At 42.6% G+C, this 17,074-nt stretch overlaps 1 protein-coding gene across 3 annotated transcripts; it reads right to left on the reverse strand.

Moving 5' to 3' along the window:
* Window positions 1–2,337: 2,337 nt before the first annotated feature.
* On the reverse strand, window positions 2,338–16,237 carry ABRACL (ABRA C-terminal like). Of its 3 annotated transcripts, none has more exons than XM_036870852.1 (3): window positions 15,847–16,237; window positions 10,546–10,612; window positions 2,338–2,929 (listed from the first exon to the last, which is right to left on the reverse strand). In XM_036870852.1, exons 2-3 carry the CDS (start codon window positions 10,604–10,606, stop codon window positions 2,745–2,747), a joined length of 246 nt encoding a protein of 81 aa, XP_036726747.1. In that variant the 5' UTR covers window positions 10,607–10,612; window positions 15,847–16,237; the 3' UTR covers window positions 2,338–2,744. The 3 variants fall into 3 exon arrangements, with proteins under 3 accessions (XP_036726747.1, XP_036726745.1, XP_036726746.1); XM_036870850.1 differs by having other exon boundaries at window positions 15,878–16,235; XM_036870851.1 differs by lacking the exon at window positions 15,847–16,237 and adding an exon at window positions 10,953–11,080.
* Window positions 16,238–17,074: the final 837 nt, after the last annotated feature.

A 17,074-nucleotide genomic window follows, 5' to 3' on the forward strand; every position in this document is an offset into this window, starting at 1 on the left:
TTAAATTGTGACAAAGGAATGGACCATCTTGAATCTAAAGGAAAATACATAAAACTATATTATGGATGTCAGTAGTAGATAGGAATGCTGTTCTATTAATTTTCTCAAAATAACTAAATAACCCCATGGATATATTTTTTCTGGAATATATTTCTCAAATTCTAAATCATTATGGGTTTGAAACTTCGAAACTTCATTGGATACTCACCAAGGAGATACTTAACAAAGTGACAAACTAAGTAACTATTTCAACTTCTGAAGATTTTTTAAGGAAGTCTTTGACTATGAGGTCAACCTGCTCTCAAAAAAATGCCATCAGACTTCTGAGTTTCCCAGATTGCTTTCCTTTAAAAATTGCTTGTTTCTCAGCCCAGCCTTTTACAAAGCCTGTAGATTGTATGTCTTTGTGTTTCTAAATGCCTAATAATTAAAATTTCAACTTAAAGATAATAATAGGGGCAGAATTATGATTATCTATACATTTCAAAATTGAGATGGAAATCAATCCTGAACCATAATTCTCAGGTCTCTATCGATATTCCTGAACCTTCACCTGAGTTCCAGAACCAAATCCTCACTTGCTTACTACACATTTCCGGCCCAAACACTCCAAGTTCACCATGTCCAAATGTAACTCTCCCTAAAACCAGCCCTCCTGCTCCACTCAATTTCCCTATCTCTGCTAACATGTTAATTCTCTCAGTTACTAAGGCCACACGAGTAGGAGCTTTTGACCATTTCTTCTCACTTACCTTTGTTTTCTGCCACATATATATTTTATGGATTCATCCTCAAAAGATCTCTTGTATCTATATTCAACCTGTGTTATTCCCATGTTACTTAGCATCCTTCCCTTCGGGGAACTCTCCTATTTGAGGTGAGGCTGTGAAGCACAGTCTCCTACCCAATACTCACTCAGAAACAAGCATATGACCCAGGTCATTCAAGATATCTCATCCCTCTGGCAAATGTTATTGATCAGAGGGGTAGATTTATGCTGCAAGTGGAGCCAGTCAGAGTTCCTTTCTTTGAATTCATAATTAATATATAATTCTCTCTCTGCTAGAGTTGCTAATCTAGGAGTAGACGAATTTGCAACTACCTGCAGGCATCTATATGCAGGAAACATATTTAGAGTAGTAAGAGAATGAGAATAAACCAAAGAAGTCATCAGAGCCAATATGGAAAGTCAGAGTGTTTAAAACAACAGTGTTTGAGTCCCCTGGAGCCAGCCATGCCTGAATTCCATCCCATCCCTGGACTTGCCAGTTTAATGAGTCAAACTTCAAAACCCTGACTTGCCCACTTTCTGGCTAGGTAAACTGGAGAAGCTCTTAACTCTTCTGTATCTCTCTTACCTCATCTATAATACCTACCTCACAGGGTTATATGAGGATTAGCATAATAAATGCCTGATAAATGTTAGCAGTGACTATGAAGTACCAGTGAATTCTGTTGTTCTTTAGTCTAGTTTGAATTAGGGTCCTGTCACAAAAGAAAAGGTACTGGTGACAAAGTTTCAATTTCCTTTAAAATGTGCTTGCACTCCATCCTTCCTCTGCCTTCCCATTATCACCACCGCCATGAGATTCTTGAGCAATGTTTTTGCTGGCTTGTCTGACTACCTCCGCACTCTCCACAGTCCACCCTAGTTACCAGTGGCAGAGCTACCTTCACTAAACATCACTTTCATCATGGAACTTCCCTGCTCCAATTTTTCCCCAGACTCCTCTCCCTGGCTTCCCAGGTTCCACCTTAATTAGCCAAACTGAATCACCTCTCTTCCTAACATTCCAGTCAACCTGACATCCTACCTTTCACAAGATCATGCCTTGCTAATTCACGTCCCTCTGCCTTACCTTGAGTCATCACCCTCATCCATCCCATCTTTTTCCCTCTGGATATAATCAGCTCCAATCCTGCAAATTCCGCCTCCTCTATACCTCTTCCAACCATCATGCCTTTCACTGATCTTATCCTCCTTGAGATTCTGTATCATTTTCAGTTCTGTACTACAAGCTGCAACATGCAATCACAGATAATCCTGTATTATTTCAGGTTGGTCTAACTAATCCAATTAGAAAGTGAAGTTTTTAGGTTACATTTTTGGGGGCATGTCCCCTAACCCAGTGGCAAGCACAATATAGGCATCAAAATTAATATTTTTTATAGGGCCAAATCATAACACTAACCATCCCTACTTTTTAAATTCTGTAGTTTTAAGAGAATTTTTCTTCAAATTAAGATAACTTTTACTGCAGTTACCTAATCTTGATGCAAAAACTTGATTCTGAGAGATACATAAATCTCAAATGACAAAATAAGGCAATAAGGCAATTTTAAGAGAGTTACATGCTTTTATTACATAAACATTACATTCATTGTGGGAGCTGGTCTTCAAGTTTGCTTCTTGATTTCATAGAATGTCAAATGTCTGTAGAAATTATCTAAGAATGATTTATGAAACAAACACTCTTGCATCCCCACCAAAAAAGCCTCATTGCCTACATTTTCCAGCCAGATTCCTGAGAAAAATAATAGGTTTTGTTTATTTTACAGTGTAATACATAAATTTGCTTTCAAGATATAAAAAAGGACAGGCTTCTAAAATGAGTCTCCTTTTGTTTATAAAGTTCTATAAAAATACATTAAGTATGCTAATATGTTTGTCCTTTGATGTAATATTCCAGTTTACCAGAAACAAACAAACAAAAAACACAATAAACAAAGCTATGCAAGCCACATTAATCTTGCAGCAATATAATGTCAACATCATCATGAACACCTTGCAAAAGTAGCTCTCCTGGGTACGTAATCATCTTCCTTCTTTTTGCAGCTTTGAGAGTTCCTACCAGTGCTTCAAAGAGATTGGCACATTTGTCATCTCGGAAGAGGACCCCAAATTTCACACTTAATTTTCCATCAGCATCTAGTTTGAGAAAACACAAGGTTAGCCGGTGCAAAGTCTGTTTCTTGCCACCATGTGTGGCAGATACACATAATCTTTCATAAACATCTAACTGAAGGTTAACCAAGATTACAGTTTAACAGTCAACAGTCAAAAATTCAGTGAAACCTCTTGCCAGATTCAAAAAGTGATAGAATAAATGCAATGTATGCTACATCTCCTAGCTTCAGTATCATCTGGATAGAGAGTGGAAGAGAACTAAGAAACAGTAACAAAAAGTGAATGTGTGGGACTTCCCTGGAGGTCCAGTGGTTAAGATTCCGTGCTTCTACTGCAGGGGACACAGGTTCAATCCCTGGTCTCCCTAGCCGGGGAACTAAGATCCAGCATGCCACACGGTATGGCAAAAAAAAAAAAGTGAATGTGTTACAGCACTACAGTGGACAATTCCTCTCTGTCTAAATTTCGATTTTTTAATTGTTAGTTGTTGAATCGATAAAAATAACAAGTACAAGAGAAACCCCGGCTCAGGAGGAGTGTTTCTCTAAGTGTGTTCTGAACATGTGCAGAAGCCCCAGGGAAGGAGTGGTGACCTTAAAAATGAAGAAATCTTTATTTACCAGAATCCCTAGATTATCTAGTTTGAAGGCCAGTTTTTAACATAGATGTTAAAAGTTAAGGTAAACACTAAAAAGAAATGAGCTATCAAGTCATGAAAAACATGGAGGAACCTTAAATATGTATTACTTAGTGAAAGAAAGCGATCTGAAAAAGCTACATGCTGTATGATTCCAACTATGGGATATCCTGGAAAAGGCAAAACTATGGAAAAAGAGAAAACTAAGTAAAAAGATCAGTGGTTTTCCATGGTTAGGATACGGGAGAGATGAACAGGCAGAGCACAGAGAATTTTTAAAGCAGTGAAGTTACTCTATGATACTATAATGATGGAGACACGTCCTTACGCATTAGTCAACCCACAGAATGTACAATACCAAGAGTGAAATGTGATGTAAACCATGGACTCTGGGTGATAATGATATGTCAATGTAGAGTCATCAACTGTAACAAAGGTACCCCTCTGGTGGGGGATGTTGATAATGGGGGAGACTATGTATGTGCGGGGGTCAGAGGGTATATGGAAAATCTCTACACCTTCCTCTCAATTTTATTGCAAATCTAAAACTGTTCTAAAAAAAAGTTTTTTTTTAAATTAAGGTAAACAAAAGGTGGATCTTTGGCTAAAAGTCAATCAACTGAAGTCTCAAAGGGTAATCTAGGACACCTTCCAACTGTTGGCTGTATCCTTTGATCTACCTGGCTGAACCCTTGACCCAGTCCCATCCTACTGCACTGCTCCAAGTTCTTCCCTCCCAAAGCTGCGCCCCCTGTCAAGTAGATGGCCATCACAGTGAGAAGGGTTCTTGAGTTCCTGCGCTCCCCTGCTAGAGCTTATAGCCTGCAGCTTAGTAAACTCCTACTGTGGGTGCAGCCCTGTGCTGGGCACTAGAGGCAGAGAGAAGGAAGTATAGAATCACTTTCTAGCTATCAAAGAAACGGCTTCCATTCCCACAAGGAAATAAACATACAGTAAAACAACAGCACAAATCAGTACGTGATTGGATGTCAAGAACAAGATGACTGGGCTAGAATGGGAAGGGAAGACTTCATGAAGGGCAGTACCTGTTCTGGACTTTAAAGGGAGTATAACACAGAGCTTTTTAAAAAAACTTGACAGTCCTCAGTTGAAATCCTGGCCATCTGCTAGTTGCTTGGCCTTGAGAACTTTTATGTAAGCTCCCTAAGCCTCAGTTTCCTCATCTGTATAATGGGGATCTTAATACCTCCCACACTGTGAGGTTGGGGACACAGTTCTAAAGCACAAAGCACAGTGCCCAGCACATGCTAAGCACCTGATCAAAGATCATTATTGGTTCAATTATTTTTTTTATGGATATAATACATTTTATTTATCCATTCATCAGTTAACATTGGTTCAATTACGAATGAGAGAAATGGGGTATGTGCCATTAGGCACAGGTGAAACAAGTAAGTGTCTAGGAGAACAGTAATTAGACTGGCTAATTTACTCACTGCAAGTAAACCATCTAAGGGGAGAAGAAGAAGGAAATAAGTTTGTAAAGGAAAACAGAGAATGCTTGGCCTGGAAAGCAAAGATGCACCTGTTTGATTTCCCTATTTTTTTTTTGGCCGCGCCTCGTGGCTTGTGGGATCTTAGTTCCCCGAACAGGGATTGAACCTGCGCCCTCGGCAGTGAAAGCTCAGAGTTCTAACCACTGGTCCGCAGGGAATTCCTGCACCTGTTTGATTTCTTAACTTCTAGCTGCACAACCCTCTGTTTGCAATGAGAATCTTTCACTGATTACAGGAATCAGTGCAGCTGCTGGTAACCTGGCAGGTCCTTCAAGCAATCAGAGTTGCAGTTATGAGGGTAAAAGTACCCCTCACAGGGTTATTGCAAAGATTAAAAGATGGAATATAGGTAAAGTCTTTTATAGAGTGCCAGCCTATGGTAAATTCTCAATTTAGGTTAAGTTTTTAAAGGTACCAAAGGCAGAAACCTGGCTGTAATCTCAGAGTTCTCCTGCCCACTCACCCCTCAATCTGGCAAATGTCCAGGTGATGCCACCTTCTTTGTATCTTATGTTGCTCTAGCCTCTCCTCTTCATTAATTCCTTGGTTCAGGCCCAAACTGATTCTCAAGTGGGTAACTGCAAGACTCCTTATCAGTTTTCTCTTCTCCATGTTTACCCTAAATACACCCTCTACATTGATGCAGAATTAAAAATGTGGAAGAAACTTTGTATGATGCAAACTTAAATTGATATTCTTCTACTCTAATCTTTCAGTAGCTCCCTATCACCTTCAAACTGAAGTGAAGACCATGGCCTCACAATTAAGACTCTCCATCCTCTGGCCCTTGCACTCATCTCTCACCCGATTCCTGCCATAACGTTCCATGCACCTTGTGATACAGTCAAAATTAGCACCTTGGTGTTACCCAAGGTGACAGGAGTCACCTCCCCTGGTAACTTTGCCCATATTGAGCCATCTACCCAGCATCCTAGACCCTCTTTTTTAGCTAAATTCTTTTTTCTTCAAAAATGGACTCAAATGTCACCTTCTCTGAGAAGTCATCCATGATTCCTTCAGTCGAGCTATTAAAGCTCTTCTTATAAAATTGAGTATATATCAGTCAAAGCATTCACCATCAATTACAGTAATAATAGCTAACATTTATTGAGTAACATTGAATGCATTTATTGAACCGTTCAATGCATTTTACAATCATTAAAACTCACTTAACCATTTTGTCAAAGATAAGACACAATTGATTGCAAGACAGCACCATTACTTTATGTTCCAATTAAACTTCCAATTTAACAATAGCACACCATGTATCACAAAATACGTCCTTATTTTAGAGATTTTAAAGTGTGAGAAACAAATGTCTTCAATACTCATTGAAAGAGTAGTAGTCAGAAAAGTTTAGAAATGTGCCCAAGGTCACACAGCAAGAATACGGAAGAGCTAGGATTCATTCCCAGAGTCTGACTCCAGAGCACACACTCCTTTTTTTAAAATAAATTTATTTATTTATTTATTTTTGGCTGCATTGGGTCTTCATTGCTGCACGCGGGCTTTCTCTAGTTGCGGCGAGCGAGGGCTACTCTTCGTTGTGGTGCGCGGGCTTCTCATTGCAGTGGCTTCTCTTGTTGCGGAGCACGGGCTCTAGGCATGCAGACTCAGTAGTTGTGGCTCACGGGCTTAGTTGCTCCGCGACATGTGGGATCTTCCCGCATCAGGGCTTGAACCCGTGTCCCCTGCATTGACAGGTGGATTCTTAACCACTGAGCCACCAGGGAAGTCCCCCAGAGCACACACTCTTAACCACTTCTCAATACACATTTCCAGTTTATCTGTCTTCTCGATACCTAAAGAGGTCCGCAAGGGCTGAGATGGAATTTTGTTTATTTTCCCATCTCCAGCACTTGAGCACAAAGGCAGCACTCAAGAAATATTTGTTAAACGGAGGAGTTTAAATCTCCAAATAATCTTTATCCACTTAATTCTTTTCTACAGGATGAAAAATGAGAGACTTTAAAGAACTTTATTTTAAAAGAAACAGGTAAAACTAAATTCATCAATCTCCAACTTCGGCTAATACATCATATTTAGATTAGTCTAAATATGATTAATCTAAATCATAGATTAGTCAAAATTATTCCAGACACAACATAAATAACCATAACCTGTCAGTAGATAACATATCTCCATAGATGCTTTCCAACTTAAAAGTCATCTATTACCAGGAACAGGTAAGTCAAGGAGGCCTAGTGAAGTTGCAATGTTCAAAATATTTTCATCCTTGTAGAAGTTAGGATAATTACTTTGTAGTCATCTAGTTTGTAAAGCTGCTCATTTTGAAGTGCAGGTTCAGTTTGCCTTAGCAAATAATAACACTGTGCTAGGGATATAGAGGTTAGACTTTTAAATACAATTGAATGTGACCAATAAACACTAAGCTGACATGGAGAAAGATCTAATAAGAAAATCCAACAAATCTTTGGAAATACATCTTTAATATCTTTAACAATCCAAACAATAGTACTACTCCCAAGAGTGACAGAGCTCGTCACAGAGCTCAGGAGAAACTGAGAATGTAGAAATGAGGAACACAGGTAGGGGCATCACTATCGAAAATAAGACTCACTGAGGGACCTCCCTGGTGGCACAGTGGTTAAGAATCCGCCTGCCAATTCAGGGGATATGGGTTCGATCCCTGGTCCGGAAAGACCCCACATGCCGTGGAGCAACTAAGCCCGTGGGCCACAACTACTGAGCCTGTGCTCTAGAGCCCACAAGCCACAACTACTGAGCCCACGTGCCACAACTACTGAAGCCTGAGCACCTAGAGCCCGTGCTCTGCAACAAGAGAAGCCACTGCAATGAGAAGCTCACTCACCACAGTGAAGAGTAGCCCCCTCTCAGCGCAACTAGAGAAAGCCCGCGCCCAGCAATGAAGACCCAATGCAGCCAAAAATAAATAAACAAATAAATAAATAAATAAAAAGACTCACTGAACTTCCATTGAGTGAATATGGTGAAGTGGGTGGGAGAAGAATGGAATTAGGAAAGATTGTTCATGTGTTTGATTAGAGTGATGCAATGTGAGAACTTAGCAAGCTGAGGATGAAGAAGGAACCATGAGACGAGGAAGGCAGACTGCCTCTGGAAGCTAGAAAAAAGGCTAGGGATTCTCTAGAGCTTCCAGAAAGGGATGCACCCTGCCAACACCTTGATTTTAGCCCAGGTGACCTTTATCAGACTCTGCTGTGGTCTGAATGGCTGTGTTCTTCCAAAATTCATATGTGGAAATCCTAACCCCACAAGGTAATGATATTAGTAGATGGGGCCTTTGGGAGGTGCCAAAGCCATGGGGGGGTGTAAGGGTGTAAAGTCATGAGTCATAAGGATTAATGTCTTATAAAAGAGGCTGCAAGATATCATCAGCCATAAAAAAAAGATGAAACCTTGCCATTTGTGACAACATGGATGCACCTTGAGGGTATTATGCTAAGTGAAGTAAGTCAGACAGAGGAAGACAAATGCCATATGATTTCACTCATATGTGGAATATAAAAAACAAACAAAACCCCCCAAATAAATGAACAAACCAAACCAAACAGAAGAGCATGCTGTGTTGTATCACATGAAACTTACACAATCTTATAAACCAATGTTACCACCATGATAGATAGATAGATAGATGATGGATAGATAAAAAGGCTGCAAAGAGATCCCTAGTCTCTTTCACCATGAGAAGATACAAGAAGTCTGAGACCTGGAAGAGGACTCCAAGCTGACTATGCCAGCACCCTGATCTCGGACCTCCAGCCTTCAGCACTATGAGCAATTAATTTCTGCTGTTTAAAAGTCACCCAGTCCAGGGTATTTTGTTACAGCAGCCCAAACAGACTGAGACAGACTCCCAACCTACATGACCACTAAGATATTAAATGTGGACAAAACTGTAATTCAAAAGGATACATGCACCTCTATGATCATAGCAGCACTATTCACAATAGCCAAGACATGGAAGCAACCAAAATGTCTATCGACAGATGAATGGATAAAGAAGATGTGGAACATATATACAATGGAATACTACTCGGCCATAAAAAAAGAATGAGATAATGCCATTTGCAGCAACATGGATGGACCTAGAGATTATCATACTAAGTGAAGTAAGTCAGAAAGAGAAAGACAAATACCATATGATATCACTTATATGTGGAATCTGAAATATGACACAAATGAACTTATTTATGAAACAGAAACAGACTCACAGACAGAGAGAACAGACTTGTGGTTGCCAAGTGGGAGGGTATATGGGGGAGGAATGGATTGGGAGTTTGGGGTTAGCAGATGCAAACTATTGTATATAGAATGGGTAAACAACAAGGTCCTACTGTATAGCACAGGGAACTATTTCAATATCCTGTGATAAACCATAATGGAAAAGAATATGAAAAAGAATATATATACATATATATAACTGAATCACTTTGCTGTACAGAAGAAATTAATACAATGTTGTCAATCAACTATGCTTCAATAAAATATATTTTTTAAAAAAGATATTAAATGTGTTGCTTCATGTCACAAAGTTTATAGCACTGTTACATCAGCAACAGAAAACTACAGGGGACATTTGATACTAATGGCTTAATGGAATTTTCAAGGTACCTCTTGTTATTTCAAATGATTTGTGATGCATAAGTAGACAGAGCTATAAGTAAGAAGAATCAAGCTATAATGACAAGCAACTCTTTCAAGGTAATTTTTAAAGTTGTTTTTCACTTATATGATGTAATTTTTAAACTTTGGGTTCCATTATCCCAGTTGCTGCTGAATGTATCTACTGCTCTTACAATTTTCGAAATGCTCCCCAAACTCTTGTATGTCTGGTCTGAGATGCACGAAATACTTAGAGCTACAAGCATAATAGTTGCTTTCATTACAACTTAGGAAAAGGACACTAATACTACCAATTTTACATGTCACAAATTTCACAATAGCTGCTTATATGCTGCTAGGGGCAAAGCTAACTTTAAAAGAAAACTACCTAAAGGATGGGTTCTTTTAGTTATATACACATAAACACCTGATTAGACAAAACTCAAAAACTTGGAGAAAATAAAGACAATTTATTAAAATTTCAATCCGAGTCCCTAGTCATTTGGCAATTTGCAAAATGGTGGCAGGGTAAAGCAGAAAAAAATGAATTTTAATAGTGTGACAAATAAAAATTTGAACACGATTTAATTACAAGATTTCAATGCAGCTAGGTTACAAAAGCACAGCAATTTTCTTTCCATTCAAAGGATAATGAAATATCTCAACCATTCTTTGTATAAGAAACACAATACCCCAGTGGCTCTGTGTCTCCAGAAATCACTTCAGGGCAGAGAGCAGTTATCACCTGAGGCTGACAGAAGAGCTGCCATAACTGTGTCCTGAATCTCTAGGTGATCCCTTCATATGCCTCTAAAAGTCCTACCTGCTCTAACACAAACTCAGAAGAAATACTGTATCCATGTTATAATACTTACTTTTTGAACCCAGACGATGAATTTCCTCCACTAAGAGGTTAACTTCGTGATCCACATTCATTGCTGCCTGAGGGAGAAAAAAATACATGTGTATTACTACAGTTTCTACATTCCATTAAACACACCTTGCAAAATTCAAGGGCCCTTTCTTTTTTTCATGTAGCATTTGTAGCTATTAATTTACTGTGGTCCTCTTCCTAAAAATACTTGCATGATGTACCCGGCCCTAGAGTACCTCCATTTCCCCAATTTTATAACTGCCCCTCTGGGCTGATCTCACTCTTCTACACAGTCTACTGGGCAGAATGAAGCCATTCTCCTTGCACCCACTATGAACTCTAAGCCCAGGCTCTGGGCACCAAAAATACAAAGGTGAGTGACACAGGACCTGCCCTCAGGGAACTCACTATCCAGAAGCAGAGAGAGGCCTGGAATGAATAGCAAAGTGACAAGAAAGCACTCTTTTAGTGGTGGGTCCAAGGCATTAAGGGAACACAAAGGAGGAAGCCACAGAAGTTTTCGTCACTGGGGAGGAGTGGCCAGTAGACAGTTGGGAAAGGATGTTCTAGGCACAGGGACGAGTATATACAAAAGCACAGAAGCAAAAAACAAAACAAAACCGCAGCACACTTGGGTCAGGCCCTAAGCTAGAAGCTGGTGGTACCAGGATAAACCAACACAATCCATCCCCTCCGGGAGCCTGCGGTCCAGTAAGGAAGGCGGATCCAGGTGGATCCAAGGCAATTTTAATACCATGGGGTCAGCGCAATGATGACTTCTGGGTCCCTTCCTCCAGCAGTGCCCAGTGCAACCTGACAGTAATGGAGAGCCTGTGATGAAAACCATTCATCTTTGGATAAGGAGTTCAGGACTAACAGCGGCTGTGAGAATCCCCTGGGCTCATGAGGTCCTCCACGGGCTGGGCTCTGCCCACCATTCCACCATTCCAGCTGCCTCAAATCTACCCCCTTGAATCCAGGCTGCAGTTTCATGGGGCTTCTTTTTATTCCTCAAATGTCCCTCACTCTCACACCTCCAGCCTTCACATATCCTGTTTCTTCTTCAACCCGGACTCTGGCTATTCCTCTTTCTTGGGGCTAACTTCCATACGTCCAGTCCCAGCTGAGATATAACTTCCTGCAGGAAGCCCTCCCTGAATCCCTGGGGTAGGAGAGCTCTCCCGTGTGTGTTCCCACAGCATGTGTGCCCTCTTCATTTCACTTGATTGGAATGACCAGCTTCTCAGTTTTTATCACTAGACAGTGAGCTCCTCTATGCGGGGATCTGACTGTCATGCTCACTGCTGGACCACGTCTGGCACCAACAGCAGGAGTTCAATAAATAACTGGTTTGCAGACTGGAAAATGAGCAAAGACATGAGAAGGGATGGAACCACACCTGTGGGTGTTGTCACCATGGAGCTGCTGATTTATGTAAGGAACAGAGAGGAGCTCTGAGAGGGAGGAAGTGCACTCAGACAGAAAAGGTAAAGGGGCGTGGCGAACACCTACAGAAAGTGGGAGGAGACAAACACAGCAAGAAATAGGAAGAAGCAGGTAGAGCTGGAGGAGAGAAACCCAACCTTGTTGGATCAAAGAAGTAAAGTATAGAAGTAAAGGAAGAAGAATGAGTTTCTATAGGAAGGCAGTAATTTACAGTGAAAACAGCAACATGAAGGTTGGAAAGTATGAGCAGCTGGGCAAAAGAGGAATCAATTCAGTCTGTTTGCAAATCGTAAGTTTTCCAAATCAAATAAAAGAGTGGGATTGTGTGAATGGTTTACGCTGGGGTGATGATTTGGAAGAAACAACTTTATTCAGACAGATTGTAACTAATGCTCGGTAGCTTTGAAAAAACAAGAATGACATCTATGTTTAAATGATATTGATCGAGACCCCAGATTTTCTATCAGCTAATAATAAAAGCACAACTACACATCTACACTGCTACACTTTCGTGTAAATCTTATAATTTAAGAAGCCTACATTGCAATAAAATGCAACCTTAGGTTAATGCATCTACATAAAACCGAATATCAAAAATTATAGTGTCCAAATGTGGGAACTTTGTGTTGGTGAAATTATAACATTATATTCAATTCAAGATAGTTTAAGAGAGACACTAAAAAGCTAAAACATACCCAGAGGACACAACTGAAAGACATGCCATGAGAATAATGGTAAGAAAAAAACCTGTTAGTGTCAGTGTTGTGGACAGCTGTTATATTTCCCTGCTCAGCACACATTCCGCCTTCTGGCACCAGCAGTCTAATGTTTGTTTGGGTAGAGCCTTTCCTTCCTTACTCTAAACCCATGTATCTTGGGTAGAGCCTCACCCTGGACTCCAAGAGTGGTTCAAAGTCAGAATAATTGGTTTGGGACATAGGATAGGTGATCCCATCCTGAACAATGGGTTCAGTCCATGAACTTTGCCAGGACTACTAGTAAAAAGACACTTTCCTACTGGGTTTTAAGGTATAAGTTCACAGCCCTTATATAAATGGCTACCATGTGAAAAGAGCCTGCCAGGAATAAAGCTGACACAAAGAAAAATCCAGCCACATAACAGTGATTGAGTCTGTATATGACCTTGGACTTTCCAGTTACATGAACCAATCTTTCCTGGTTTGGCTTGTGCTGGTTTGCTTAAGTTTCTGTCACTTGCACTCTAAAGAATCTTGACTTTTAAAGTTAGCCTAGAGAAGACCTGCTTCTATTTTTTAAAAATTAAAGCTCCTTTTATTGGGACTTCCCTGGTGGCGCAGTGGTTAGGAGTCTGCCTGCCAATGCAGGGGACACGGGTTCGAGCCCTCGTCCGGGAGGATCCCACATGCCGCGGAGCACCTGGGCCCGTGCGCCACAACTGCTGAAGCCCGTGCGCCTGGAGCCTGTGCTCCGCAACAGGAGAAGCCACCGCAGTGAGAAGCCCTCGGCAACTAGAGAAAGCCTGTGCACAGCCACAGAAGACCCAACACAGCCAAAAAATAAATAAATAAATAAAACAAATCTATTAAAAAGAAAAAAAAATTAAAGCTCCTTTTATGTACTTATGTGAATAGTCTTATTTTGTGTTGCTCTATTGGGTAGGATGGATAGATGGAACAGAAAGGCAGATTTGAAAGCCATATGAGACAAAATTTCTCTAACAATCAAAACAGTCTAACAGTGAATAAAGTTTGCAGTAGTAGTATGGACCTGTGAGGGTTGATGAAGAAATCAGCCCACACTGGACAAAATAGAAAGGGAAATGTCCAAGGGGATTGCAGTCCTTTCCAATTCTCAGATGCTTTGATTTCCTCCCACCCTGAATATTTATCTCTTTAACATCGTTTTCCACTCCTTCCACCCCCCCACCAGCCACACACTTCAGACCTAATTCTCCTAAAATAATGAGACTCAAAGAGGAAATCCCGCCCTTAAGTAGTGTGAATTCCTGGATCACATTAAGCAGACAGATGTATGTTCATCCAATTTTAAGACAGGAAGGCAACCAGAATTTCTTTGTAATTAATTACACCTGAGGCTCCTTATCTGCATTAATTCATGTAAACCTAAGAACCTTACGAAGTAATATTATTTATCCCCATTTTATGGATGATGAAACTGACTCCAAGGGGCTTTTCCCACAATTAAATGCCGTTTCTACTGCATCATTCTGGCTCGTCTCCTTTTTTTTAAATTTTTTTTTTTTTTTTTTGCTGGTTATTATGCCAACTGCACTAAATATAACAGTGGGTTGTATTTGTGTGAAATATTACACGCTGAGTACTTACTAAGGCAGACACTTACAAAGTAAGAAAGGTTCCCTGCACTGACCCTTCCGAGTAGGAAAATAACAGGCTTAGAAACTATTGCTAGCATACATAATTTGGCATGGTTTACGTCTTTATTTGATTATTTAATGAGGACAAAGGAGTAAAAAATACTCTGTTGCACAATCCTTGGAAGGCCCATGACATTTTATAAGGACAGAAGCCTGGGACTGGTGTTAAGCTGCAAGATCAAGAACAATGAGAGGCCATGGGCAGAGCAAGTCTAAGGAAAAGAAAGAGCCCCTCAGTGGGAGGCTCAGGGGAAGGCGATGGCAGATGCTAGTCGGGCCCTCTAATTGAGACAGAATCCAATTAGGCACTGTGCGTGGGAATCACAAAGAAAGCGGAATGTGGGAGCACTGGGCCATCTGGGCCATATGCTGAAATGCTCCACCATCAATATGCGCTTAGGAATATATTTAAGGACTCTCATAGCTTTTTTCTTTGGGTGGTTGGTTCCTTTTTTGTTTTGTTTTGTTGGTTTTTTTTTTTTTTTTAAGTTTGGAGGCAATGCCTAGACATTTTCTAATGTCAGGGAATAAGCCTACTGGGGTGGGGACATCTTGGAATCAGGAGCCACCTCTCCACACTGGGGCTGGCCACCGTTTCCCAGCCCTCCTTCACAATCCCTGACGAGCAGCTGGTGCCGGTCAAAGAATGACTGGGTTCCTTCCTGCCCCTCGCAGGCGCGCACACACTCCATATTTGGTCATCCCTGTACCAAGTTTGGGAGCTGGCCCGGAAGGGGTCCCAAAACCCTGTCCCCAGCGGGCCATCACACGGTCACCACCGGTACCAGTGCAGAGCTGGGGAGCGCGGGGTTCGGCCCCCTGCTCCGGGGCGCACGGCTGGCTCCCGGGCGACCTCCCCAGGAAGAACCGCATTCCGGAAGCCTTTGTCTCCGAGAGTCTCGCGCCAGCGCCGCCTGCCCGCGCTCCGCGGCTGTCGGTGCGCCCCCGGCGCGCTCCGAGAGCGAGCGCCCAAACCGAGCGACGCAAACGGACCCAGCCCGCGGCTCCCCGAGTCGCTGGTGTCCCCTCACTACCACCCACGCCGCACACAGAATCGGGAGCGTACAGATCCGCACCCGCCGCCGGCGCCGCAGAGTCCACTGCCCTGAAGCCACCAGATTCCTCGGGGGAGCCTGTCCCCTCACTCCCAGCCCGTCCCCGCTCAGCTCTGCGGAACTGGCTCCCCAAGCGCAAAGCGGACACGTTGCTCCGCGGTAAAAATCTTTAAGCGCTGCGGGTCTCCCTGCCCTGTCCGCCCCCGGTCGGCAAAATGTCACGTGAGCCGAGGGCGGAAGTCCGCTGGAGAGTTGGGGGGCGCAGGGGCGCGCCCAACCGGTCCCCCGCACCCGCTCAGCCCAAGGTCAGTTATACCCTCCAGGCGTCTTAGCCCCCTCCTGGTCCCGGCTCTCCACCCGCAGCCCACGATCCCCCCGGCCGCTTGGCCTCCACCGGCTACCCCCGTCCATCCTTCATACCTACCTGGCCTCATCTTGCCAGGGCAATCACTCACCTCTCCGCCTCCTTTTCTATTCCGAGAAAACTGGGGCTGCGTCGGCGCGGGCTGGTTATCTTCTTCAACACACTGGGGAGGAAGAAGCTGAGGAAGGAAGTGACTGAGGCAGAAAAGAAAGGCTGGTGTGCAGGAGGAGGAAGGCTAGCGGGGGGAGGGGGGTGAGAGTTTCGGTGCTCAGGAATGCGGCCGCCCACACTCCCAGGGACAAGCCTATGAGGAGGAAAGTCAGGAGAGGAGATGCCCGAGACGGGGGCGGACTCCAGACAGGTGGCGGAGCGCTGGAGGCTTCTAGGAAAACGCGCCCACAGCTTCGATTACCGCCGCCTTTCCCCACGCGCCGCTCGGAGCCAGGGATCTTCAACCCCAGCATCTGATCCTGGACGTTGACTTCCTGCCAGGATCTCTCTTTTAACTTAGGAAACAAAGCGTCCCCAGCGTGCTGAATGCTGAGGTCTCCTAGGAGGAACGTAAGCCAGGAGCAGGAGCCTTCAGAAGGCTACAGACGTGACAACAGGATGGTCAGTTTTGCAAAAGAAAATTCATGTTTGAAAACCAATTTGTTCTACTGCGAAGAAACTTTACTTGGACAAAGCTAATTCTTGGTCCCGGTCAATATAGATTTCTTCCCCTCTTTATTATTTCCTACACATAACCGCATAATTCAATCATTTTATTCATGCATCCTTTAGTAACTGTTGTTTTAATCAGTGTGTGTTTATGTGTGTGTATGTGTGTGACATGTTTGCTGTACCTGGCGTCCCTTCAAAAAGGAAACCGAGACCCTGCTGAGAGAACTGACCCAAACTATTCCTAGGACAAAGGTTGCACAAATAACTGCCCCCAAATTTCTCCCCCCCGCCCCGCCCCGCTGTAGCTGATTGGATTAAGAGTAGTCATGTGACCCAAGAGACACAGTCCATAAACTGGCCATCACCCTAAGAGGTGACCTGGAACAAACAGTCCTCACCAAACCGGGACTCGGATCATTAGATAAGCCAATCAGATTCTCCCTTGGAAATGGAAAGGGGAGAATACAGAGAATGAGCTATCTGACAGGAAGGCTGAAGCTGAGAGGGCTTGAAGCGGAAGTAGAGAAAATGGGCCGCCACAAAGCAAACACTGGAGTAAGCAAAAACCAAAGATGAAGTAGAAGGTGGATGGGGGTGGAAGTGGTAGAAGTGCCTCTATGGGAAG

Source organism: Balaenoptera musculus, chromosome 12 (assembly GCF_009873245.2).
Source record: "Balaenoptera musculus isolate JJ_BM4_2016_0621 chromosome 12, mBalMus1.pri.v3, whole genome shotgun sequence".
Taxonomy (NCBI): domain Eukaryota; kingdom Metazoa; phylum Chordata; class Mammalia; order Artiodactyla; family Balaenopteridae; genus Balaenoptera; species Balaenoptera musculus.